The 23,408-nt window shown below is 33.1% G+C and overlaps 1 protein-coding gene across 1 annotated transcript in view; it reads left to right on the plus strand.

The window, feature by feature from the left end:
• CEP89 (centrosomal protein 89) overlaps positions 1-23,408 on the plus strand; it is a 131,718-nt gene that overhangs the window by 50,908 nt on the left and 57,402 nt on the right. Inside the window, exons 9-12 of the mRNA XM_074293233.1 lie at positions 5,327-5,377; positions 5,573-5,656; positions 20,722-20,825; positions 21,905-22,020. Coding sequence (XP_074149334.1) covers positions 5,327-5,377; positions 5,573-5,656; positions 20,722-20,825; positions 21,905-22,020 — 355 coding nt within the window. The remainder of the gene's footprint in view (positions 1-5,326; positions 5,378-5,572; positions 5,657-20,721; positions 20,826-21,904; positions 22,021-23,408) is intronic.

Here is a 23,408-nt window from a genome sequence, read left to right on the forward strand (position 1 = left end):
CTTCTACACAAGTCCTCCTAATTCCAGGGCTGCGTATCTACTGCGTAACCTAGGTGCTCGATAAAGTCAATTTTCAAAGAAATATTTAGTATGAAAACAGTATAGATTTTATGTAATGATATTTAGCACATTATAGACTAAATATAATATTAAAAGATTTGATATTTTGATATTACTATTTGAGAAATAGGTTAATATTGATTGATGTTTGATAAATAGCTATTTATAAAAATCTAAAAAGGCAAAATGTAATAATATGGAGAAGTTCGTGGAGTACTAAAATTATGTAGAATCAAATGAGAAATTGAATTACTCTGCTAGCTACAAAAATAATAAGTGACAGACTAATCAGCAAAACAAAAAAAATAATTTATCTGGGAGAAGGCTTGATATTAGAGTCAATAAGTCAATATGCTATGATGTACACAGTGGTAGACTTTGATTCAAAAAACTTAGATTTAAATGCCAAATTAATTTACTCAAAATTTCTCATCAAATTCCTGTGCTATGCTAATGGTGATTTTATAAGTTGGCAACAAGAAAAAAATCTGTCATTTAAGTAAATACCATTTTGACAAAAGTCAAGACACATCATAAAGAAATTAGAATGAGATATATCAAAAATTAAGGGAAATTGGGCTTCATCCACAAGATCCAATTAAATAAGAATAATATCTCAAAGCAGAAAATACCCCTTCAGAATTTCACTTCTATTGGAGAAAGTAAATATTGATATGTCCTTTGATAATTGTCACCCCAGGAAACAGGTATAGCTATACCTTTTGATTTGCAGATCACCTATGAACTTCAACAAAATTAAGGTTAACTTTAAAACTAAATACTATATGCGTAGTTAGAAATTCAATATAAATGTTTCTCAGGGTCAACCAAATAACAAAGGATTCATGATGTTTGTTGATCGTTTATTGAATTGTTTCTAGATATTTAGGTCCAATTTGGGAGGTCAGGATTTTAAATGTTGATATGATTTGAAAACGCTTACTTTAGAATTGTGATTTAGACAATATCAGGGCAACAGTAAAGTTGTCTTGATTGGTATTTAGTAGTCATAAATGAGCTTGAAGTTAGAGAGAAAATAAAAGTGTTAGTAGGCATATGGCAACTGGTGTTAAAATATCTCTGAATATAGAGGCCCTGATAGACCTTTGATAAATTTTTCTCTCACATGTTTTTGCCCCCACTAAGGAATTCTTTGGCTGGTCCTGACTCAGATTCTTTTTAAAATTTCTCATCATCCCATTTAAATTACCCTTGGGTTTGAAGAAACTTCAAGAAAGCTCCAAAAACATTAATCATGTCAATAAACATTACTTATATACCAGGTCATGCACTAAGTCCTCAGAATAAAAGAAAGATAAAAGTGAGTCCCATCTCTCAAAGAGCTGGCAATTAAATAGGGAAGCAATATACAAACCACTATGTAAAAGCAGGAATAAACACAATAAATTAGAAATCAAAAAACACTAGTTTTATGAGGGGAATGGCTTCCTATGGAAGGAAGCAATTTTTTTACAGAAGGAAACCAGGGAATCCAGGAAACAGATAAGGAAAGAGAGTATTCCCAGAAGGTAGAAAAGCCTGGATTTGGGAGATGGAGTATCTTGTTAAAGAACAGCAAGAAGGTCAGTGTTAATGGATCGCAAGAATACCTGGGAAAGAAAGGAGAAAAACATATAAAAAGTTAGAAAGCGAGCATGGGACCAGATATGAAGAGATTTAAAAGCCTTTCTAGTTGATCCTGGAGGTAATAGGGATTGACTAGAGATTATTGAGTTGGGGAGTGAAATTTTAAGACTTAGGCTTTAGGAAGATAAATTTGACAGCTGAGTAAAGGAGTGGTCAGAAACTGAGGCAGGAAAAGCAGTTGCTTAAACATGAACTGATGAAGACCCTCTCTAGGGTACTGACAAATATTAGGGGAAAGAAGGGTCTTTGGGAGAGTTGTTGAAAAGGTAGAATTGACATAGCTTGGCAACAGATTGGATATTATAGAAGAAGTAAGGGATAGGGGAGTTCAGGATAATACATAGATTGTAAGCTTGAATGATTTAAAAGACTGTAATAGTAACAGGAAAGTTTTTTGGTTTTTTTTTTTTAAATTAGGGAGAAGGCTTTGGATGAAAGATAACAGCTGAGTTTTGGACATGTTGAGGTTAAGATATATATGTATAGAACATCCAGCTTGAGATGTGGAATGTTTATTTTTTAATAATAGTTTTTTATTTTCAAAAAACATGCAAAGATAGTTTTCAACATTCACCCTTGTAAAATCTTATATTCCAAATTTTTCTCCCTCTCTTCTCCCTATCCTTCTCCTCTAGACAGCAAGTAACCCAATACATGTTAAGCATGTGAAATTCTTCTCTATATATTTCCACATTTATCATGCTGCACAAGAAAAATCAGATCAAAAAAGAAAAAAAAACAAAGAAAGAAAAAAAAGCAAGTAAACAACAAAAAAGGTGAAAATACTATACTGTGATCCACATTCAGTCTCCATAGTTCTCTCTCTGGATGCAGATAGCTCTCTCCATCCCAAGTCTATTGGAATTGGCCTGAATCACCTCATCGTTGAAAAGAACCATATCCATCACAGTTGCTCATCACATAATCTTGTTGCTATGTTCAATGTTTTCTTAGTTCTACTCACTTTATTTAGCATCAGTTCATGTAAATCTCTCCAGGCCTTTCTGAAATCATCCTGCTCATAGTTTCTATTATAACAGTAATATGGAATAAGTGTTTAGAGCTGTGAGATTGGAGATTAGAAGAGAGGTTTGGGCTGGATAAGTAGCTCTATCATCAGCATAGAGATAATAATTGAATCTGTGGAAACTGATAAAATCACCAAGTGAAATAGGATAGAGGGAAGAGGGCTCAAGACTCAGCTCTGGGGAATTCCCACAGTGAGCAGACCGGAATCAAGGGTCAGCAAACAGAATAGATCAGACAAGAGGAATATCAGGAGACAGAAGTCATAGAAATCTTGGGAATCATCCCTGATTCAATGGCCAGGATGTGATAAAGCAACAGAACAAAAACAATAAAATATGAAACATGGAGGGATTAGTTCTTTGACTATGGGGATAGCAAAATAATAATAATAATAATAATGAAGTAGAGGAAGAGAGAAGAGCAAATAATCATATATCGATTTCTTATCTAGGCTATTTCCCAGAGTAGACAGCAACAGGATCACTTTTAGAAGATACTCAAACAAAATATGTATCAAATAAGGATAGTGGTTTATTTTTTTCCACCATAGAAAAATACATAAGACATAAAAAGCTGATAAATATATTTTTAATAGTTATAAATATAAAAATACAAAATAGCAATCCATTATACTTCTTAAACTCTTGGGAGGTAAACTGTGGGATTAAGGATCTTTTAAATTCATCTGGGGCATGCACTGTTGGAGTATCACAAAAGGTCTATGTCTCCTAGCCAGTTTTTTTTTTTTTTTAATTTATCAGATTTCAATATGATCTTGTTGGTACTCATTTTCTCTTGTGAAAAATATGCTGTTATAGGAATTACCTCTAGTAAAACAGCCAGCACTCAGCCTCCAGAACTCCCAATCATTAAGCCAGAGGTGTAAACATCACTTTCTCAATATTATTATCTATTGTCTTTTGCTCAGGAAAAGAAATAGAAAAGCATAATAAGCAAATAGCCAAGAACTCAAGCTTGCCTTGGCCAGCACAGGCCTTATGCTTGTAGCTGTCTTTTAATTTGGGGGTGAGATGGGGCTCTGATGAGCATAGAAATCCTTGATGACCTGTCCCTGTTGTTCCAAGGGAGAAAAATCACTGGATAATCTCCAAATGAGGCAGACCCCAAGAAATGGAGCATTTTCTCCCTGGTTCTTCTTATAACCCACAAATAGTATGGCTCTTGAAGATTTAGCTATCAGTCATCTTTGAGATACTAATTTGATAAAGACATATGAGGACCTATAAGGAGTTGCTTCCAGAATTAAATCTTTCATTGCTGATCTAGAGCACATCAGGTTCCATGGGAAATGCCACTCTTTCATTTAAGTACATTGAGGGGCTCAAGAGTGCTTTAATCATCCTTCCCACCATATTTGTTTTTCCCTAATCACAAACTTCAATATTGTCTTTGTTATATTCTAAATACTTGATTTTTTGCACAGTGTTTTTGTTCTTAAGCAGTTTGCTTGGATTTGCTCACCCTTAACAGATCAGGCATTTTGGTACAGTGGAAAGACTACTGACTCTGGGGTCCAACATTCAAATTCTGCTTCTGACATTTATTGCATGTATGAGTGACTGTTCAAAAGTCATGGGACTTGTTTCCTTATCTCTATAGCATAAGGGCCATATGATCCATGAATTGATATATGGATATTTTAGTGAAACATTTAACTAGCCATAAGTAATCTGTCATTATAGGCTAGGGGTAAGCTATCGTTCAAAAAGAGAATGTCAAATTAATTATCTCTCTTCTTATGGTATAAGAATGAGGGAATTTGTAAGCCCCTTGAAAAAAATACGAGAATACTTTTGAAAGACTAAGCCTATTACTTGTTACAATTTAATATGAATTTGTTGTATGGTAGTTTCAGTTGTGTCTGATTGTGACCCCGTTTGGGGATTTCTTGGCACAGTTACTAAAGTGATTTGACATCCCTTTCTTCAGCTCATCTTACAGATGAGGAATTGAAGCAGGCAAGGTGAAAAAAGTGACTTGTCCACGGTCACACAGCTAGTGACTGTCTGAATTATTTGAAGCCATATTTGAATTTAGGAAGATGAGTATTCCTGACTCCAGGTCTGGTACTCTATCTACTGTGTCAACCCAACTTGAATTAGTCTGAATTACTGTATATATATATATATATATATATATATATATATATATATATATATATATATATATATATATATATATATATATATATATAATTTATGCAGCCACAAGAGAGGAGTTTGAATTAGGGGAGGGTTGAGATTGTAATTTTGTAGAATAGGGCACATTGGGGAAAAATAGGTTTGGGGAGGATGAGTTGTGAATAGAGACTTTGGATTTAGAATAAAATGAGATTAAAAAAAGGTACTAGTTAGGATGCAGGAAGGAGAATTCTAAAGACTTAGTTCACCCCCTTTGTAATTTTGCGTAATGTCTGTAGTTTGCTGAAAATAGTTTTCAAGTTCTTCATCTTAAATGCCATGTGGTTATTTTTTTTTTAATTCCTGTTAATATATTGAAAATAAAGGATTGGAATGTTCCCCAACAAAAATCCCTTTAACTTTCTCTTCAATTTTTGTTCTTTGCTTAGAATGTAGAAATCAAAGGTCTTCCATTCAAGGGGTCTCCACCACCTTGGCTGGTAAGTGAAAGATATTTAATATTTTATTTGTATTGCCTGGGTTAGACATAATCATTAAGTTGTGTAGTTATTAAATTTTAATACTAGTTTCAAAATAGATTGAATTTTCTTTGTAGCATTTTATTATTGAAAGGTAAATAAAGATATAAAGCTGTAAATAAAGTATTTACTTCCTTTAATTTTCTTTTTCCTTAGGTGGATAGAAAGTATTTGTCACCATTAATCTTAGCCTATGAAGACAGAATGAAAGAAAAGGATGATCTAAATGTCATGCTTGAGGTATGTTGCACGTTTTTAAAGATATAGATTTTAAAATGAAAAAGCTCTGAATCTGAGATATTTTGAAGGTGGGTATCTTTTTTGGAAGGTAATTATTTTCAAATTGTTAACAGTCTAGGGGTCTCCAGTTTATTTTTCTCATCTTCTCTGCTGAGCAGAGAGGGTGGGGTTGATTTCTAGTGAGTTAGAGAAGCTAACTTCAGCTGCCAAAGATAGTGTGATTTCATAGACCTCTTAATAAAATAAACTTCTATTATCTTCTGATACTTAAAATGTTACTATTTATTCTCTTAATTTTTGTCCCCATCATAAATATACATATGTCCAAAGTAAGTACCAAATTAAAACTTATAAGTTATTAATAATTTAGTATGAATGGATATATTTATTATGAATAGAATTTTTATGAAAGAATAATCAGAGCGTGAAGTTACATACCTGAGTGGAATAAAAAGAAAGTGTTTTTCACTAGAAGAAAAAATGGTCTTGAAAGAGGACTTGGAGGATATTTAAGACAAAATTTACCTACATCGTATTTTGAGTAGGTCTAATCCTGAAGAAAGGTATGGATTGAAGTATACCTTAGTGTTTCAGAGCTAAGTTTCAGTGGATATTCTGTGCCACTCTTCTTGGGAAGACTTCCAGTCACAAAGACACACTATTACTATGAGGAACCTTAACACAGAGCTGTGGGTAGGGTTTATAAGGCCTTTTGAATATGTGTAAAATTTCTAAGGATTTATTTTTTTAAGGACTAAATTGATTTCTACTCTTAGAAGGATTCAGTGAGAAATAAATATTTGTTTCACAGAACCCTAAAGCTTATCTTGTCTGGTCTCAAACTGAGCCTTATTCCATGCCATCCTTTTAAAAATAATTATATTTGAAGTCAGTATGCTTCATACTAGGTTTTTTCTGAAGATTTGAAAGGCAAAAGTGTCTTAATTCCCTTGTGTTTATTTTTTTATTGCAAAATTTTCATTATACTTATTTTTTTATTTTAATAGTATTTTATTTTTCCAATCACATGTAAAAATAGTTTTCAACATTCATTTTTGTAAGATTCTGAGTTCTAAAGTTTTTTTCTCCCTCTATTACCACCCTTGTCTCCAAGACAGCAAGCAATCTGATATAGTATATAGGTATAGTTATTTTAAAGATGTATACATTTTAGTTATGTTAGGAAAGAAAAATCAGAACAAAAGGAAAAAACTACAAGAAAACAAAACAAACAAAAAAGGTGAAAATGTGATGCTTTGATCTGCATTCAGTCTTTATAGCCCTCTTTCTGGATGCAGATGACATTTTCCATCCCAAGTCTATTGGAACCATCTTGGATCATTGCATTGCTGAGATGAGCCAAGTCTATCTTAGTTGATCATCATGCAATCTTCCTTCCACTATGTACAATCTTTTTCTGGTTCTGCTTATTTCACTCAGTATCAGTTCATGTAAGTTTTTCCAGACTTTTCTGAAATCAGCCTACTCATCATTTCTTATAGAACAATAGTATTCCATTGCATTCATATGCCATAACTTATTTAGTCATTCTCCAATAGATGGCTATCCACTCAATTTCCAGTTCCTTGCTATCACAAAAAAAGTTGCTACATTTTTACCCATGTAGGTCCTTTTTTTCCTTTTACAATCTCTTTGAGATATAGATCTAAGTTCTACTTCTTTTATTTGATTACGTACTTAATCCAAATAATGAAAAACTGATTTAGATAAAAAGTGATGTTTCTCATTTGAATCTTAGTACTCAATGAGATCAGTTTTTTTCTTTTGAGAAACCATTTAATGTTTTTGGTATGTCTTTCACCATAGTGATAATATATTTAGTAATATCAAGGCACACAATGCAATTTAATTTCTGAAGATTCTTCCATAGGACAGTGGCAATATAATCCAAATAATTTCAGCACATGATGAGCTAATCATAGCTGTGAATAAAGAGGCTATCATTCACCTTTGGGGTGATATTTTTCTTGAGACTAGAGATGTCATTGTTATTTATTGCTAAAAATAATAATTTAGAGGGAGGCAGAACCAAGATGGCAAAGTAAAATGGAGGAAGCAAAGCAGGCTGCTCCCCAGTAAAAATCATCAAAGAGATTTAGAAAATGTGGAAGGGACTGAGAAAGTTTTGCTCTCTGGCTCTGGGAAATTTGTCATCAAGGTAGGCATCATAGAAGAGAAGAATCTAAGGAAGAAAGACTGAAATTACCAAAGAGCTCAGGAAGAACAAAACTGAGTTAAAAAACTTTGAGCATACACAAGTATATAATTCAACAGAGAAGATCTTAAAAGAGGGCCTTGAAATCATCAAATAAATCCACACATTTCTGAATAAATATTGCAAGACAAATGAAATTAAATTAACATCTAAAGGCAAGGAACCCTGGAGATTCCCAAGAGACTCTAGAATTATCTTAAGATAATCCTGAATGGTTCAAGAGAGCAATAATAATAATTGTGAAGGCAGAATTTATGTCTTGCACAGCAGAAATAATTGGCAGAATACATAAATTTGAATTCATAAGGGCTAGTTTCTCCACTGAAGCCAAAGAGACAACAACTAATTGAGTAGTTCACTTCACAAAAGTAAAGCATGACATGGAAGAAGGGAAGCAAAAAACAATGACATATTTTTTTAAAAGAACAAAAACATGGACCTCTATACCAGTGAGGCATATTGATTTTCTTTTTTTTTTTTTTTTTTTTTTTGGGGGGGATACTTTGTACCAGCTATTCTTTTTTTTTTTATTATATATATATATATATATATATATATATATATATATATATTTTATAATATTATCCCTTGTATTCATTTTTCCAAATTACCCCCCCTCCCTCTATTCCCTCCCCCCGACGACAGGCAATACCATACATTTTACATGTGTTACAATATAGTCTAGGTACAATACATGTGTGTGAATATCATTTTCTTGTTGCACAATAAACATTAGAATCCGAAGGTACATGCAACCTGGGCAGACAGATATTAGTGCTAACAATTTACATTCCCCTCCCAGTGTTTCTTCTCTGGGTGTAGCTACCTCTGTCCATCATTGATCAACTGGAAGTGAGTTGGATCTTCTTTATGTTGAAGATTTCCACTTCCATCAGAATACATCCTCATACAGTATTGTTGTTGAAGTGTACAGTGATCTTCTGGTTCTGCTCATTTCACTCAGCATCAGTTGATTTAAGTCTCTCCAGGCCTCTCTATATTCCTCCTGCTGGTCATTTCTTACCGAGCAATAATATTCCATAACCTTCATATACCACAATTTACCCAACCATTCTCCAACTGATGGACATCCATTCATCTTCCAGTTTCTAGCTACAACAAAAAGAGCTGCCACAAACATTTTGGCACATATATGTTTCTTTCCGCTCTTTAGTATTTCTTTGGGATATAATCCCAGTAGTAGCGCTGCTGGGTCAAAGGGTATGCACAGTTTGATAACTTTTTGGGCATAATTCCAGATTGCTCTCCAGAATGGCTGGATTCTTTCGCAACTCCACCAGCAATGTATTAGTGTCCCAGTTTCCCCACATCCCCTCCAACATTTGTCATTATTTGTTCCTGTCATCTTAGCCAATCTGACAGGTGTGTAGTGGTATCTCAGAGTGGTCTTAATTTGCATTTCTCTGATCAGTAGTGATTTGGAACACTCTTTCATGTGAGTGGATATAGTTTCAATTTCTTCCTCTGAGAATTGTCTGTTCATATCCATTGACCATTTATCAATTGGAGAATGGTTCGGTTTCTTATAAATTAGGGTCAGTTCTCTATATATTTTGGAAATGAGACCTTTATCAGAACCTTTGTTTTTAAAAATATTTTCCCAATTTGTTACTTCCCTTCTAATCTTGTTTGCATTAGTATTATTTGTACAGAAAACTTTTTAGTTTGATGTAATCAAAATCTTCTATTTTGTGATCAATAATGATCTCTAGTTCTCCTCTGGTCATAAATTCCTTCCTCCTCCACAAGTCTGAGAGGTAGATTATCCTCTGTTCCTCTAATCTATTTATGATCTCCCTCTTTATGCCTAAATCATGGACCCATTTTGATCTTATCTTGGTATATGGTGTTAAGTGTGGATCCATATCTAATTTCTGCCATACTAATTTCCAGTTTTCCCAACAGTTTTTTCCGAATAATGAATTTTTATCCCTAATGTTGGAATCTTTGGGTTTGTCAAAGATTAGATTGCTATAGATGTACCCTTTTTTGTCCTTTGTATCTAATCTGTTCCACTTATTGACTGGTCTATTTCTTTGCCAATACCAAATGGTTTTGGTGACTGCTTCTATATAATATAGCTTTAGATCAGGTACACTTAGACCACCTTCCTCTGAGTTTTTTTTCATTAGTTCCCTTGCAATTCTTGACCTTTTATTCTTCCATATGAATTTTGTTGTTATTTTTTCTAGGTCATTAAAATAGTTTCTTGGGAGTCTGATTGGCATAGCACTAAATAAATAGATTAGTTTGGGGAGTATTGTCATCTTTATTATATTCGCTCGGCCTATCCAAGAGCACTGAATGTCTTTCCAATTATTTAAATCTGATTTTATTTTTGTGGCAAGTGTTTTGTAATTTTTCTCATATAATTCCTGACTTTTCTTTGGTAGATGGATTCCCAAATATTTTATACTCTCAACATTTGTTTGGAATGGAATTTCTCCTTGTATCTCTTGCTGTTGCATTTTGTTAGTGATATATAAAAATGCCGAGGATTTATGTGGATTTATTTTGTATCCTGCCACTTTGCTGAAATTTTGAATTATTTCTAGTAGCTTTTTAGCAGAGTCTTTGGGGTTCTCTAAGTATACCATCATGTCATCTGCAAAAAGTGATAGTTTAATTTCCTCATTTCCTACTCTAATTCCTTGAATCTTTTTCTCGGCTCTTATTGCCGAGGCTAGCGTTTCTAGTACTATATTGAATAGTAATGGTGATAGTGGGCAACCTTGTTTCACTCCTGATCTTACTGGGAAAGGTTGCAGTTTATTTCTATTGCATATTATGCTTACTGACGGTCTTAAATATATACTCCTGATTATTCTAAGGAATAATCCATTTATTCCTATACTCTCAAGAGTTTTTAGTAGGAATGGATGTTGGATTTTGTCAAATGCTTTTTCTGCATCTATTGAGATGATCATACGGTTCTTATTAATTTGATTATTAATATGGTCAATTATATTAATAGTTTTCCTAATATTAAACCAGCCCTGCATTCCTGGAATAAATCCTACTTGATCATAGTGTATTATCTTGGAGATGATTTTCTGAAGTCTTTTTGCTAATATCTTATTTAAGATTTTAGCATCAATATTCATTAAGGAGATTGGTCTATAATTTTCTTTCTCAGTTTTCGATCTACCAGGTTTAGGTATCAGTACCATGTCTGTGTCATAAAAGGAATTTGGTAGGACTCCTTCATCCCCTATTTTTTCAAATAATTTATATAACATTGGGGCTAATTGTTCTTTAAATGTTTGGTAGAATTCACATGTGAATCCATCTGGCCCTGGGGATTTTTTCCTGGGGAGTTGATTAATAGCTTGTTCTATTTCTTTTTCTGAAATGGGACTATTTAAGCAATTTATCTCCTCCTCTGTTAATCTAGGGAGCCTATATTTTTGGAGGAAGTCATCCATTTCACTTAAGTTATCAAATTTATTGGCATAAAGTTGGGCAAAGTAACTCCTTATTATTTCTCTAATTTCCTCTTCATTGGTGGAAAGATCCCCCTTTTCATTTGTAAGACTATCAATTTGATTTTCCTCTTTCTTTTTTTTGATCAAATTTACCAAAGGTTTATCTATTTTATTGGCTTTTTCATAAAACCAACTCTTGGTTTTATTTATTAATTCAATAGTTTTTTTACTTTCAATTTTATTGATTTCTCCTTTTAATTTTTGTATTTCGAGTTTAATTTTTGGTTGGGGGGCATATTGATTTTCAATACAGGATACACAGAGACAACTTAAGAATTGTGGGTCTCCCAAAAGAACACAGTAATTAAAAAAAAACACCCCTCTAAAACCATAATAACCATTTTTTAAGAAATAATAAAAGAAATCTACCTAGAACATCTGAATATGGAAAACAATACCAATTGAAAGAAACCACAGTATTATGGGACAGATCAATTCTCCTAGAGCTTCCACAGCTGTGGATCATAGTATCTGAAGGAGCTACAGAGCAGCCTTTGCTGAGACAGGTGTGATCTGGGAATGAGATAAATTGGAGGCAGAGGGAAGAGGTGAGACGTCAGACAATGCAACGGCCTCTCAGAAGGAGGGATCAGAGAACAGCCAACTGCCTCTCAGTCTCCTGTATCATCCTCTCACAAGAGGAGATCCATTCTGGCTTGGATCTCCAGCAGCCACTATCAGGTGACTCCTATGTATTCCAACAGCTCTCCCATGTATTCCAACACCACAGAGTGCCTTCAGAAAAACAAACCCAAAAAACCTGTGCTATAAATTCCAAGAGATATATCTATATCTAGATATAGATATAGATATAGATATAGATATAGATATAGATATAGATATAGATATAGATATAGATATATCTATAGATAGATAGATAGATAGATAGATAGATAGATAGATAGATATAGATAGGTTAGATTTAACCATTCCAGTGACAAACAAATTCTTTAAATGACCATAGAATACCTCCAAATATAAAGGAAAGGAAATACATAAAACTGTTCTACTCACTTACTATAATGCTTGATATGTAGGCTCTTAAACTTCTCTCTCTGTTTCTCAATCTTTCCGATGGTCAGATCATTATGTCTGAGAAAATGTTATGTGTCCATTGACAGCATCTCATATCCAAAAGATATGAGATCTGGGGGCATCTAGCATCCAAAAGAGTTCAAGGACATGGGAAATAATTTATTGGCAAATGGAAAAGAAAACAATTATGGAATATTTTAACATATTTAACATGTATTGGACTACCTTGCCTTCTAGGGAAGGGATTGGGGGGAAGGAGGGGAAAATTTGGAACAGAAGGTTTTGCAAGGGGCAATGTTGAAAAATTACCCATGTATATGTTTGTAAATAAAAAGCTATAATAAAGTAAAAAACAATTTTAAAAATTATGGAAAGGGCATTGGTTAGAAATGTACCTAATGATCAAAGTCACAGGAAAATTTCTATGTTAGGGCAATATGCTGTGTCTTTCAGGTATTGATACTTCTAGGATTGAAACACAATAGAAATAAAGAAAATGGGGGCAAGATGTGTAAAGCATTAACATAATAATCATTTAGAAGAAGGGAAGTAGGTAATTAAAAATTTTAATTTCACAAGAAACAACAGAGATTAAAGAAAGAATAAATATGTTTAAGGACCATGAATCAAGCAGTAAAAGTTTAGGAGAGACAGAGAGAATAATTGACAAAGAGAATGAGAGAAAATTCCTTTTTTTAGAAAAAGATGCAGGGAATGAAAAAAAAATTAACAAAAGATGTCATATGGGAATATTACATAAACTTTTTAAGTGAGAAGAAAAAATATAGGGGAAGAATTAGACAGCTATGTAAAAGGAAGAAAGAAGGAATTAATAAGTAAAATTCTAATACTGATAACAAATAGGAGTTTGTGGACTTAGGTGAAGTTAAAAAAAGGCTAGTGGGGATAGGGCTCTCTTAAAGTACATGAAACAAGAATAATTCAAGAGACAAAGTTATGTCTTTAATGAAGAACCAAAAAATTTTTTTAAATCAATTCAGAAAAAAATTTAAGAGACAAATGGAGGAAAATGTAAACTGAACTCATAACTTTAAATATGAGTTGATTAAACAACTCAATAAAACAAAAGAGTTTTTTTCTTTTTTTTTTCTTTTTATTAATTTTTATAATTATAACATTTTCTTTGACAGTACATATGTATAGGTAGTTTTTTTTTTTTTTTTTTTAACAACATGTCCCTTGTACTCCCTTCTATTCCGAGTTTTTCCCCTCCTTCCCTCCACCCCCGCCCCTAGATGGCAGGCATTCCCTATATATTAAATATCTTATAGTATATCTTAGGTACAATATATATGTGCAGAACCGAATTTTTTTGTTGTTGCAAAGGAAGGATTGTATTCGCAAAGTAAAAATAATCTGGGAAGAGAAACAAAACAAAACAAAACAAAAAAAACCCCAATGCTCTCAGTTTACACTCATTTCCCAGTGTCCCTTTTCTGGGTGTAGCTGATTCTGTCCATCATTGGTCAATTGGAATTGGATTAGCTCTTCTCTATGTTGAAGATATCTACTTCCATCAGAATACATCCTCATACAGTATCATTGTTGAAGTGTATAACGATTATCTAGTTCTGCTCATTTCACTCAGCATCAGTTGATGTAAGTCTCTCCAAACCTCTCTGTATTCCTCCAGTTGGTCATTTCTTACCGAACAATAATATTCCATAACATTCATATGCCATAATTTACCCAACCATTCTCCAATTGATGGACATCTATTAATTTTCCAGTTTCTAGCCACTACAAAAAGGGCTGCCACAAACATTTTGGCACATACAGGTCCCTTTCCCTTCTTTAGTATTTCCTTGGGGTATAAGCCCAGTAGTAGCACTGCTGGGTCAAAGGGTATGCACATTTTGATAACTTTTTGGGCATAATTCCAGATTGCTCTCCAGAATGATTGGATTCTTTCACAACTCCACCAACAATGCATCAGTGTCCCAGTTTTCCCACATCCCCTCCAACATTCATCATTATTTGTTCCTGTCATCTTAGCCAATCTGACAGGTGTGTAATGATATCTCAGAGTTGTCTTAATTTGCATTTCTCTGATCAATAGTGATTTGGAACACTCTTTCATATGAGTGGAAATAGTTTTAATTTCATCATCTGAAAATTGTCTGTTCATATCCTTTGACCATTTATCAATTGGAGAATGGCTTGATTTCTTATAAATTAAAGTCAGTTCTCTGTATATTTTGGAGATGAGGCCTTTATCAGAACCTTTAACTGTAAAAATGTTTTCCCAATTTGTTACTTCCTTTGTAATCTTGTTTGCATTAGTTTTGTTTGTGCAGAAACTTTTTAATTTGGCATAATCAAAATTTTCTATTTTGTGATCAATAATGGTCTCTAGTTCTCCCTTGGACACAAACTCCTTCCTCCTCCACAAGTCTGAGAGATAAATCATCCTATGTTCCTCCAATTTATTTATGATTTCGTTCTTTATGCCTAAATCTTAGACCCATTTTGATCTTATCTTAGTATGTGGTGTTAAATGTGGGTCCATGCCTAGTTTCTACCATACTAATATCCAGTTTTCCCAGCAGTTTTTGTCAAATAATGAATTTTTATCCCAAGATTTGGGATCTTTGGGTTTATCAAACACTAGATTGCTATTTTTATTCACTATCTTGCCCTGTGAACCTAACCTATGCCACTGATCAATTAGTCTATTTCTTAGCCAATACCAAATGGTTTTGGTGACTGTTGCTTTATAATACAGTTCTAGATCAGGTACAGGTAGACCACCTTCATGTAATTTTTTTTTCATTACTTCCCTTGAAATTCTCGACCTTTTGTTCTTCCATATGAATTCTGTTGTTATTTTTTCTAGGCCTTAAAATAGTTTCTTGGGAGTCTGATTGGTATAGCACTAAATAAATAGATTAGTTTAGGAAGTAATGTCATCTTAATTATATTCGCTTGGCCTATCCAAGAGCACTTAATGTCTTTCCAATTACTTAAATCTGACTTTATTTTTGTGGCAAATGTTTTGTAATTTTGTTCATATAATTCCTGACTTTCCTTTGGTAGATATATTCTCAAATATTTTATACTATTGACCGTTATTTTGAATGGAATTTCTCTTTGTATCTCTTGCTGTTGGATTATGTTGATAATGTATAAAAATGCTGAGAATTTATGTGGATTTATTTTGTATCCTGCAACTTTGCTAAAACTCTGAATTATTTCTAATAGCTTTTTAGCAGAGTCTTTGGGGTTCTCTAAGTCTACTATCATGTCATCTGCAAAGAGTGATAATTTGATTTCTTCTTTTCCTACTCTAATTCCTTGAATCTCTTTCTCGGCTCTTATTGCCGAGGCTAGAGTTTCTAGTACTATATTGAATAGTAATGGTGATAGTGGGTAACCTTGTTTCACTCCTGATCTTACAGGGAAAGATTCTAGTTTATCACCATTACATAAGATGTTTACTGAAGGTTTTAAATATATGCTCCTTATTATTTTAAGGAATAGTCCATTTATTCCTATACTCTCAAGCGTTTTTAGTAGGAATGGATGTTGGATTTTATCACATGCTTTTTCTGCATCTATTGAGATGATCATATGATTTTTATTAATTTGATTATTAATATAGTCAATTATACTAATAGTTTTCCTAATATTAAACCATCCCTGCATTCCTGGTATAAATCCCACTTGGTCATAGTGTATTATCCTGGGGATGATTTTCTGGATTCTTTTTGCTAATTTCTTATTTAAGATTTTAGCATCAATATTCATTAAGGAAATTGGTCTATAGTTTTCTTTCTCAGTTTTTGATCTACCTGGTTTAGGTATGTCTGTGTCATAAAAGGAATTTGGTAGGACTCCTTCAATCCCTATTTTTTCAAATAGTTTATATAGCATTGGAGTTAGTTGTTCTTTAAATGTTTGGTAGAATTCACATGTAAATCCATCTGGTCCTGGGGATTTTTTCTTAGGAAGTTGGTTAATAGCTTGTTCTATTTCTTTTTCTGAGATGGAACTATTTAGGCTACTTACTTCTTCCTCTGTTAATCTGGGCAAGTATATTTTTGAAGGTATTCTTCCATTCATTTAAGTTATCAAATTGATTTGCATAAAGTTGAGCAAAGTAGCTCCTAACTATTGTTTTAATTTCCTCTTCATTAGTGGTGAGTTCTCCCTTTTCATTTACAAGACTAACAATTTGCTTTTTCTCTTTCCTTTTTAAAATCAGGTTTACTAAGGGTTTGTCTATTTTGTTGGTTTTTTCATAGAACCAACTCTTAGTTTTATTAATTAATTCAATAGTTTTTTTTTTTTTTATTTTCAATTTTATTAATCTCACCTTTTATTTTTAGAATTTCAAGTTTCGTGTTTGTCTGGGGGTTTTTAATTTGTTCCTTTTCTAGCATTTTTAGTTGTAAGCCCAATTCGTTGGCCTTCTCTTTCTCTATTTTGTGCAAGTAGGCCTGTAGAGATATAAAACTTCCCCTTATTACTGCTTTGGCTGTATCCCACACATTTTGGTATGATGTCTCATTATTGTCATTTTCTTGGGTGAAGTTATTTATTATGTCTATGATTTGCTGTTTTACCCAATCATTCTTTAGTATAAGATTATTTAGTTTCCAATTATTTTTTGGTCTATTTTCCCCTGGCTTTTTGTTAAATGTAATTTTGATTGCATTGTGGTCTGAAAAGGATGCATTTACTATTTCTGTCTTACTGCATTTGATTTTAAGGTTTTTATGTCCTAGAATATGGTCAGTTTTTGTATAGGTTCCATGAACTGCTGAGAAGAAAGTATACTCCTTTCTGTCTCCATTTAGCTTTCGCCAAAGATCTATCATATCAAACTTTTCTAGTATTCCATTTACCTCTTTGACTTCTTTCTTATTTAAAACTTCCCCTTATTACTGCTTTGGCTGTATCCCACACATTTTGGTATGATGTCTCATTATTGTCATTTTCTTGGGTGAAGTTATTTATTATGTCTATGATTTGCTGTTTTACCCAATCATTCTTTAGTATAAGATTATTTAGTTTCCAATTATTTTTTGGTCTATTTTCCCCTGGCTTTTTGTTAAATGTAATTTTGATTGCATTGTGGTCTGAAAAGGATGCATTTACTATTTCTGTCTTACTGCATTTGATTTTAAGGTTTTTATGTCCTAGAATATGGTCAGTTTTTGTATAGGTTCCATGAACTGCTGAGAAGAAAGTATACTCCTTTCTGTCTCCATTTAGCTTTCGCCAAAGATCTATCATATCAAACTTTTCTAGTATTCCATTTACCTCTTTGACTTCTTTCTTATTTATTTTGTGGTTTGATTTATCTAATTCTGAGAGTGCAAGGTTGAGATCTCCCACTATTATAGTTTTGGTGTCTATTTCTTCTTGCAGCTCTCTTAATTTCTCTTTTAAGAATTTAGATGCTGCACCACTTGGTGCATATATGTTTAATATTGATCCTGCTTCATTATTGATGCTGCCCTTTAGCAGGATATAATGCCCTTCCTTATCTCTTTTAATTAGATTAATTTTTGTTTTTGCTTGATCTGAGATGAGGATGGCTACCCCTGTTTTTTTCGCTTTGCCTGAAGCATAGTAGATTCTGCTCCACCCTTTTACTTTTAGTTTGAATGTATCACCCTGTTTCTGGTGTGTTTCCTGTAAACAACATATAGTAGGATTCTGACTTTTAATCCAGTCTGCTAACAGCTTCCTCTTTATGAGGCAGTTTGCCCCATTCACATTTATGGTTAAAATGACTAATTCTATATTGCTTGCTATCCTATTAACCCCTGTTTATGCTTTTCCCCTTTCCTTCCCTCTTACCCCCCTACCCAGTATTAAACTGGTGAACACCACTTGCTTTTCACAGCCCTCCCTTTTTAATATCCCTCCCTCACCTTAAAGTTCCTCCCCTTATTTTACCCCTTTTCCTCACAATTTCTGTATTCACTTCCCCTTAGCTAACTCCTTCCCTCTCACTTTTCAATGAAGTGGAAGAAGTTTCACCATAAATCGAATATGTCTATTGATACACACTATGTTCATCTCCCTCCTTTCTTTCTCTCAGATATAATAGGTTACCTTTGCTTCTTCATGAGATGTAGTAGCACCACTTTACACTTTTTTATGATATAATCTCCTTTCCACCTCTAGTTTCTAGGACAAATTATACATATGTTCTTTACATATTTTTATGGCAGAAGTATAGTTCTCAAGATTTCTTTTTACCTTTTTAGAAATCTCTTGAGTTCTGTATTTGAAGATCAAACATTTTATGTAGATCTGGTTTTTTCATCAAAAATAGATGGAATTCATTTATTTCATTAAATGTCCATCTTCTTCCCTGGAAAACGATGCTCATTTTTGCTTGGTAAGTTATTCTTGGCTGCATACCAAGTTCCTTAGCCTAAAACAAAAGAGTGACAGATTGGAAAAATAATACAAAACAAGAAACACAAAAAAGTAGACATTTATAGAATAGAGAGACTAGAACTAAAGATGCTATGCATCAAGTAAACCCAAAAACAACAGGACTTGTAATCATACTATTAGACAAAGCAAAAGCAAAATTTCTCAATATAGAGATAAACCATAGACAACAAACCAATTTCATTATTAAATATATCTACTCTTGTCTTAGCATCTAAATTCATCAAGGAAAATTAATCAAGCCCAAGAAACTTTAGGGACAGAATTTATATCCCTAAAAATATACATTTTACCAAAATAGAAAAAGATGACTAATGAACCGAATACGCATTCTAAAAAAATTTAAAAAACAACAAATGATCCCAAAGTAGGCACATAAAAGAAGATATTGAAAATTATAGAAATAGATAAACTAAATTCAAAAGACTATAAAAATAATCATCAAAATTAAAATCTAGTTATTTGAAAAAGACAAACAAAATTGCTTAAATCTCAAGGAAAGTATTATAGTAGTTCAAGAAGTGATAAGGATTAATGAGTGAAAAGGAAGAGAAAGATTTGAGAAATGGTGTATGAACAAAAATGATAAGACTTAGTAGTTAATTGAATGTATGGAATGAAAAGAAAAGAAACATCTACAAAAATGCCTAAATTGTGAACCTGTGTGACTAGAAGAATTGTGGTGAATTTAACAGGAAGAGATAAGTTCAGAAGAGAGATATATGTGAAGGGGAAGATAGTATAACCCTTACCCAGCCATGCCTCCTTTTCCTATGGTACTTTCTTTTCTCAATGAATACAAAAACTATTTGGTGAGGGAGAGAGCTTGCTCTGGGACCAAGTCTCTGAAGAGCAGAGTCTGAAGGTGCTTACTGCTCTGCCACTTTCAGGATAAGAGAGCAAGGCAGACATTAGGTGTACTATATCCAGAAGCAGCTAAGTGGTCCACAATGCTGGGCCTGGAGTCAAGAAGACTTGAGTTCAAATGTGGATTCAGATACTTTCTAGTGGTATGTCTCTGTGCAAGTCATTTATGTTTATTTCAGATTCCTTACCTGTAAAATGGGAATCAAGATAGCACCCATTACCCAGATTGTGAGGATCAAATGAGATAATTTTGTAAAGTGCTTAGCATACTAGGTGCTATAGAAATGTTGGCTATGCTATTGCTATTACTACTGCTTGTGTGGAATAGGGAGCCATCAAAATATTTCCTGCCACAGCTTATGCTGATATCTGGATCAAATTAGGGTTAGCTACTTTGAAGGGCCCATCTCCTATGCAGTTCCTGAAGGCTAAGAGGAGATAAGATGCAGGGATTTAAGGGGATGATATAGCTAGCTCTTTTGTAGATAAGCCCAGAGTTGACTATTCAGTTTGGAGGGAAGGGTGGATATATTCCATCTTCCTCCCCTTGCCCCAAATGGTGTACATACTCTAGGTTTCCTACTTCAGATATGAAAGACCACTGCCTTAAATGAGTTTCCTAATATAAAAATTCCCCTCACTGCTCTGGAAAAGCATAACAAGAATTTCTGATTTTCTTTTTTGTTGTTGTTTTCTAGTATAGAACTGGGGAGAAGAGGAAGTTCTCAAAATATTTGTCAATTTTTAAAAATATATGTAAATACAATGCACTGAAATCTCACTTAATGCTCTGGGATTGTGGGACCCTGTATGGGTGAAGCTATATTAAGGTTCTTGTATTATGAATGCCATACAGGTTTCATGAGTGCCAGTCAACACAGCTAGTATTTAATTGATTTTACTCAAAGTGACAATTTTAGGGTAAAGGCAATAATTATGTTTACATTTTAGATTTTGTAAGTAAATTTACATTAATTTTATTTCAGGAAGAAATGAAAATGTTTAAGAAACGAATAGAAGAGGTGATAAAAGAGAATGAAACACTTCACCAAGAGCTGAATAAAAGTAGTCCTCTCACTAGTAAGGAATGGCAAGTAGAGTTACTTTTTTTTAGTATCTTGGTAACTATTTTTTAAATGATTTTTGTTGATATTTTCTTTTTTTTCCATGACATTGAAAAAGTCCAAAAAGATGTGCAGTGGCTATCACCAATGGACCTCCCTTCTCTACAAAGGAGTAGGTTGGGGATGTCTTCATTCAAATCCCACTTGATCTTTATAATTTTATTATATTTACTTTTGCTTTTTTTGCTTTTTTTTTTCTGTTTTTTTTCTATCCCCCTCTCCTAGACTGCAAGTAATTCAATATATATTAAACTTGTGCAATTCTATATAGATTAAACATGTATAATTTTTCTAAACATTTATCATGCTGCACAAGAAAAATCAGATCAAAAAGGGGAAAAATGTGAAAGAAAAAAAAAAACAAGTAAACAACAGAAAAGGTAAAAATACTATATTGTGATCCACATTCAGTCTCCATAGTCTTTCTGGATGCAAATAGCACTCCCCATCACAAGTTTTTTGGAATTGGCCTGAATCACCTCACTGTTGAAAAGAACAACATCCATCAGAGTTGATCATCACATAATCTTGTTATTGCCATGTACAATGATCTCCTGGTTCTGTTAACTTCATTTAGCATCAGTTCACGTAAGACTCTCCAGGCCTCTCTGAAATCATCCTGCTGATTGTTTCTTATGGAACAATAATATTCCATATCTGTTCATAATTTTCTTGCATAGCCTTCCATACCTTTTTTCAATTTTTTCTTTACTATTCTTAATTGATTAAAATTTGTTTTTGCTGTTTTTTATCTCTTTAAATTTTGTAGGACTTATTGTCAAACTTGGATTTATTCTGCATTGAGGCTTTGCCGGTAGATATTTTCAAGACATTGAAATGGAGGTCACTAATCTACACATACTGACTTAATTTTAAAATGTAGTGTTAGCCATGTTTTATTATATTTCTGTCAAATTTTTCTGAGTTAATTTTAATCTAATTTGATTTTCATTTGGGATCATTTGACATCTCTGTCTTAGACTTTGGTTATTTTTGTATATTATGAGTAATGGAATTAAGATATTTTGCTTGTAAATTTTTATAGGCATCAGCTACAAACTCAGGCCCAGCTTGTGTTAGAAGAAAATAAAGTTTTGATGCAACAACTTGAGATTCAGCAAGCCAAAGCCAAAGAGAATAACCAGCAACACAGTCAAGAAGGTGAAATATATTTCTAGAATTTTCTTGTGAGTAATTGACATTGCCATGTTTCTGTCAGTTCTACATGATCTCTGTTGTATCCTTCCTGGAGATTCCTATGACTGAACTTTTTGAAATAGTGGGATTTTCTGTTACCTCTCTGAGTTGCAATTAGTAGTAGCAGATATGACATAGATTCATAGTAAAAAAGCCCAAAATATTTTATTGACAACAGTACTTAAGAAAAGAGGCAGAAATCAAATAAAGGCCTCAAATATATTTTCATGAATAACAGTATGAATTAACTAGAAATCTTTTAACAAATTAGTCATCTGAACATTAGGAGGTAAATTTGAACTTATAGGCATCCCTGAGACTTCATAGGATTGAAATCAACCTTCATTGAATATCATTTGATCCCCAATCACCCAGCAAATATTCTACTTATTTGCTAGATTCACTAAAGATCCAATGACAAAATTAAAGAGCAGAGGAGACTCTCTCTCTCTCTCTCTCTCTCTCTCTCTCTTTATATATATATATATATATATATATATATATATATATATATATATGTTTATATATATATATATGTGTGTGTGTGTGTGTGTGTGTGTGTGTGTGTGTGTGTGTTTACAGAGCACCTTAGGGACTAGGCAGCCAGGGACAACAGCAGAAGCATTTTTTTTTTTTTTTTTTAATAATAGCCTTTCATTTCTCCAAATACATGCAAAGACAGTTCTCAACATTCACCCCTACAAAAACTCTGTGCTCCAAATTTTTCTCCCTCTCTCCTCAACTTCCCTCTCCCCTAGAAAGCAAGTAATCCAATACAGGCCAAATATGCAGTTCCTCCAAACATATCTACACATCCACCATGTTGCTCAAGAAAAATCAGATCAAAAAGGAGAAAAAAATGAGAAAGAAAAAAACAAGCAAACAATAACAGAGATGAAAACACTTTGCTGTGATCACATCCAGACTCTCTGGACATAGATAGCTCTCTCCATCACAAGTCTATCAGAATTGGCCTGAATCACTCCACTGTTGAAAAGAGCCAAATCCATCACAAGTGATCATCACATAATCTTGTTTTTGATGTGCACAATGTTCTCTTGGCTCACTTCATTTAGCATCAGTTCATGTAAATCTTTCTAGACCTTTCTTTTAAAAAAAATTTATTTTAATTTTTAATAGCTTTTTATTTTCAATATATGCATCAAGATAGTTTTCAACATTCACCCTTGAAAAACTTTGTGTAACAGATTTTTTTCCTTCTTTTCCCTACACCCTCCCCTAGGCAGCACTATAGGTTAAACATGTGCAATGGTTCCATACATATTTATACATTTATCATGCTGCATAAGAAAAATCAGATCAAAAAGAAAAAAGTGATAAAGAAAAAAAAA

Source organism: Sminthopsis crassicaudata, chromosome 2 (genome assembly GCF_048593235.1).
Source record: "Sminthopsis crassicaudata isolate SCR6 chromosome 2, ASM4859323v1, whole genome shotgun sequence".
NCBI classification, from domain to species: Eukaryota; Metazoa; Chordata; class Mammalia; order Dasyuromorphia; family Dasyuridae; genus Sminthopsis; species Sminthopsis crassicaudata.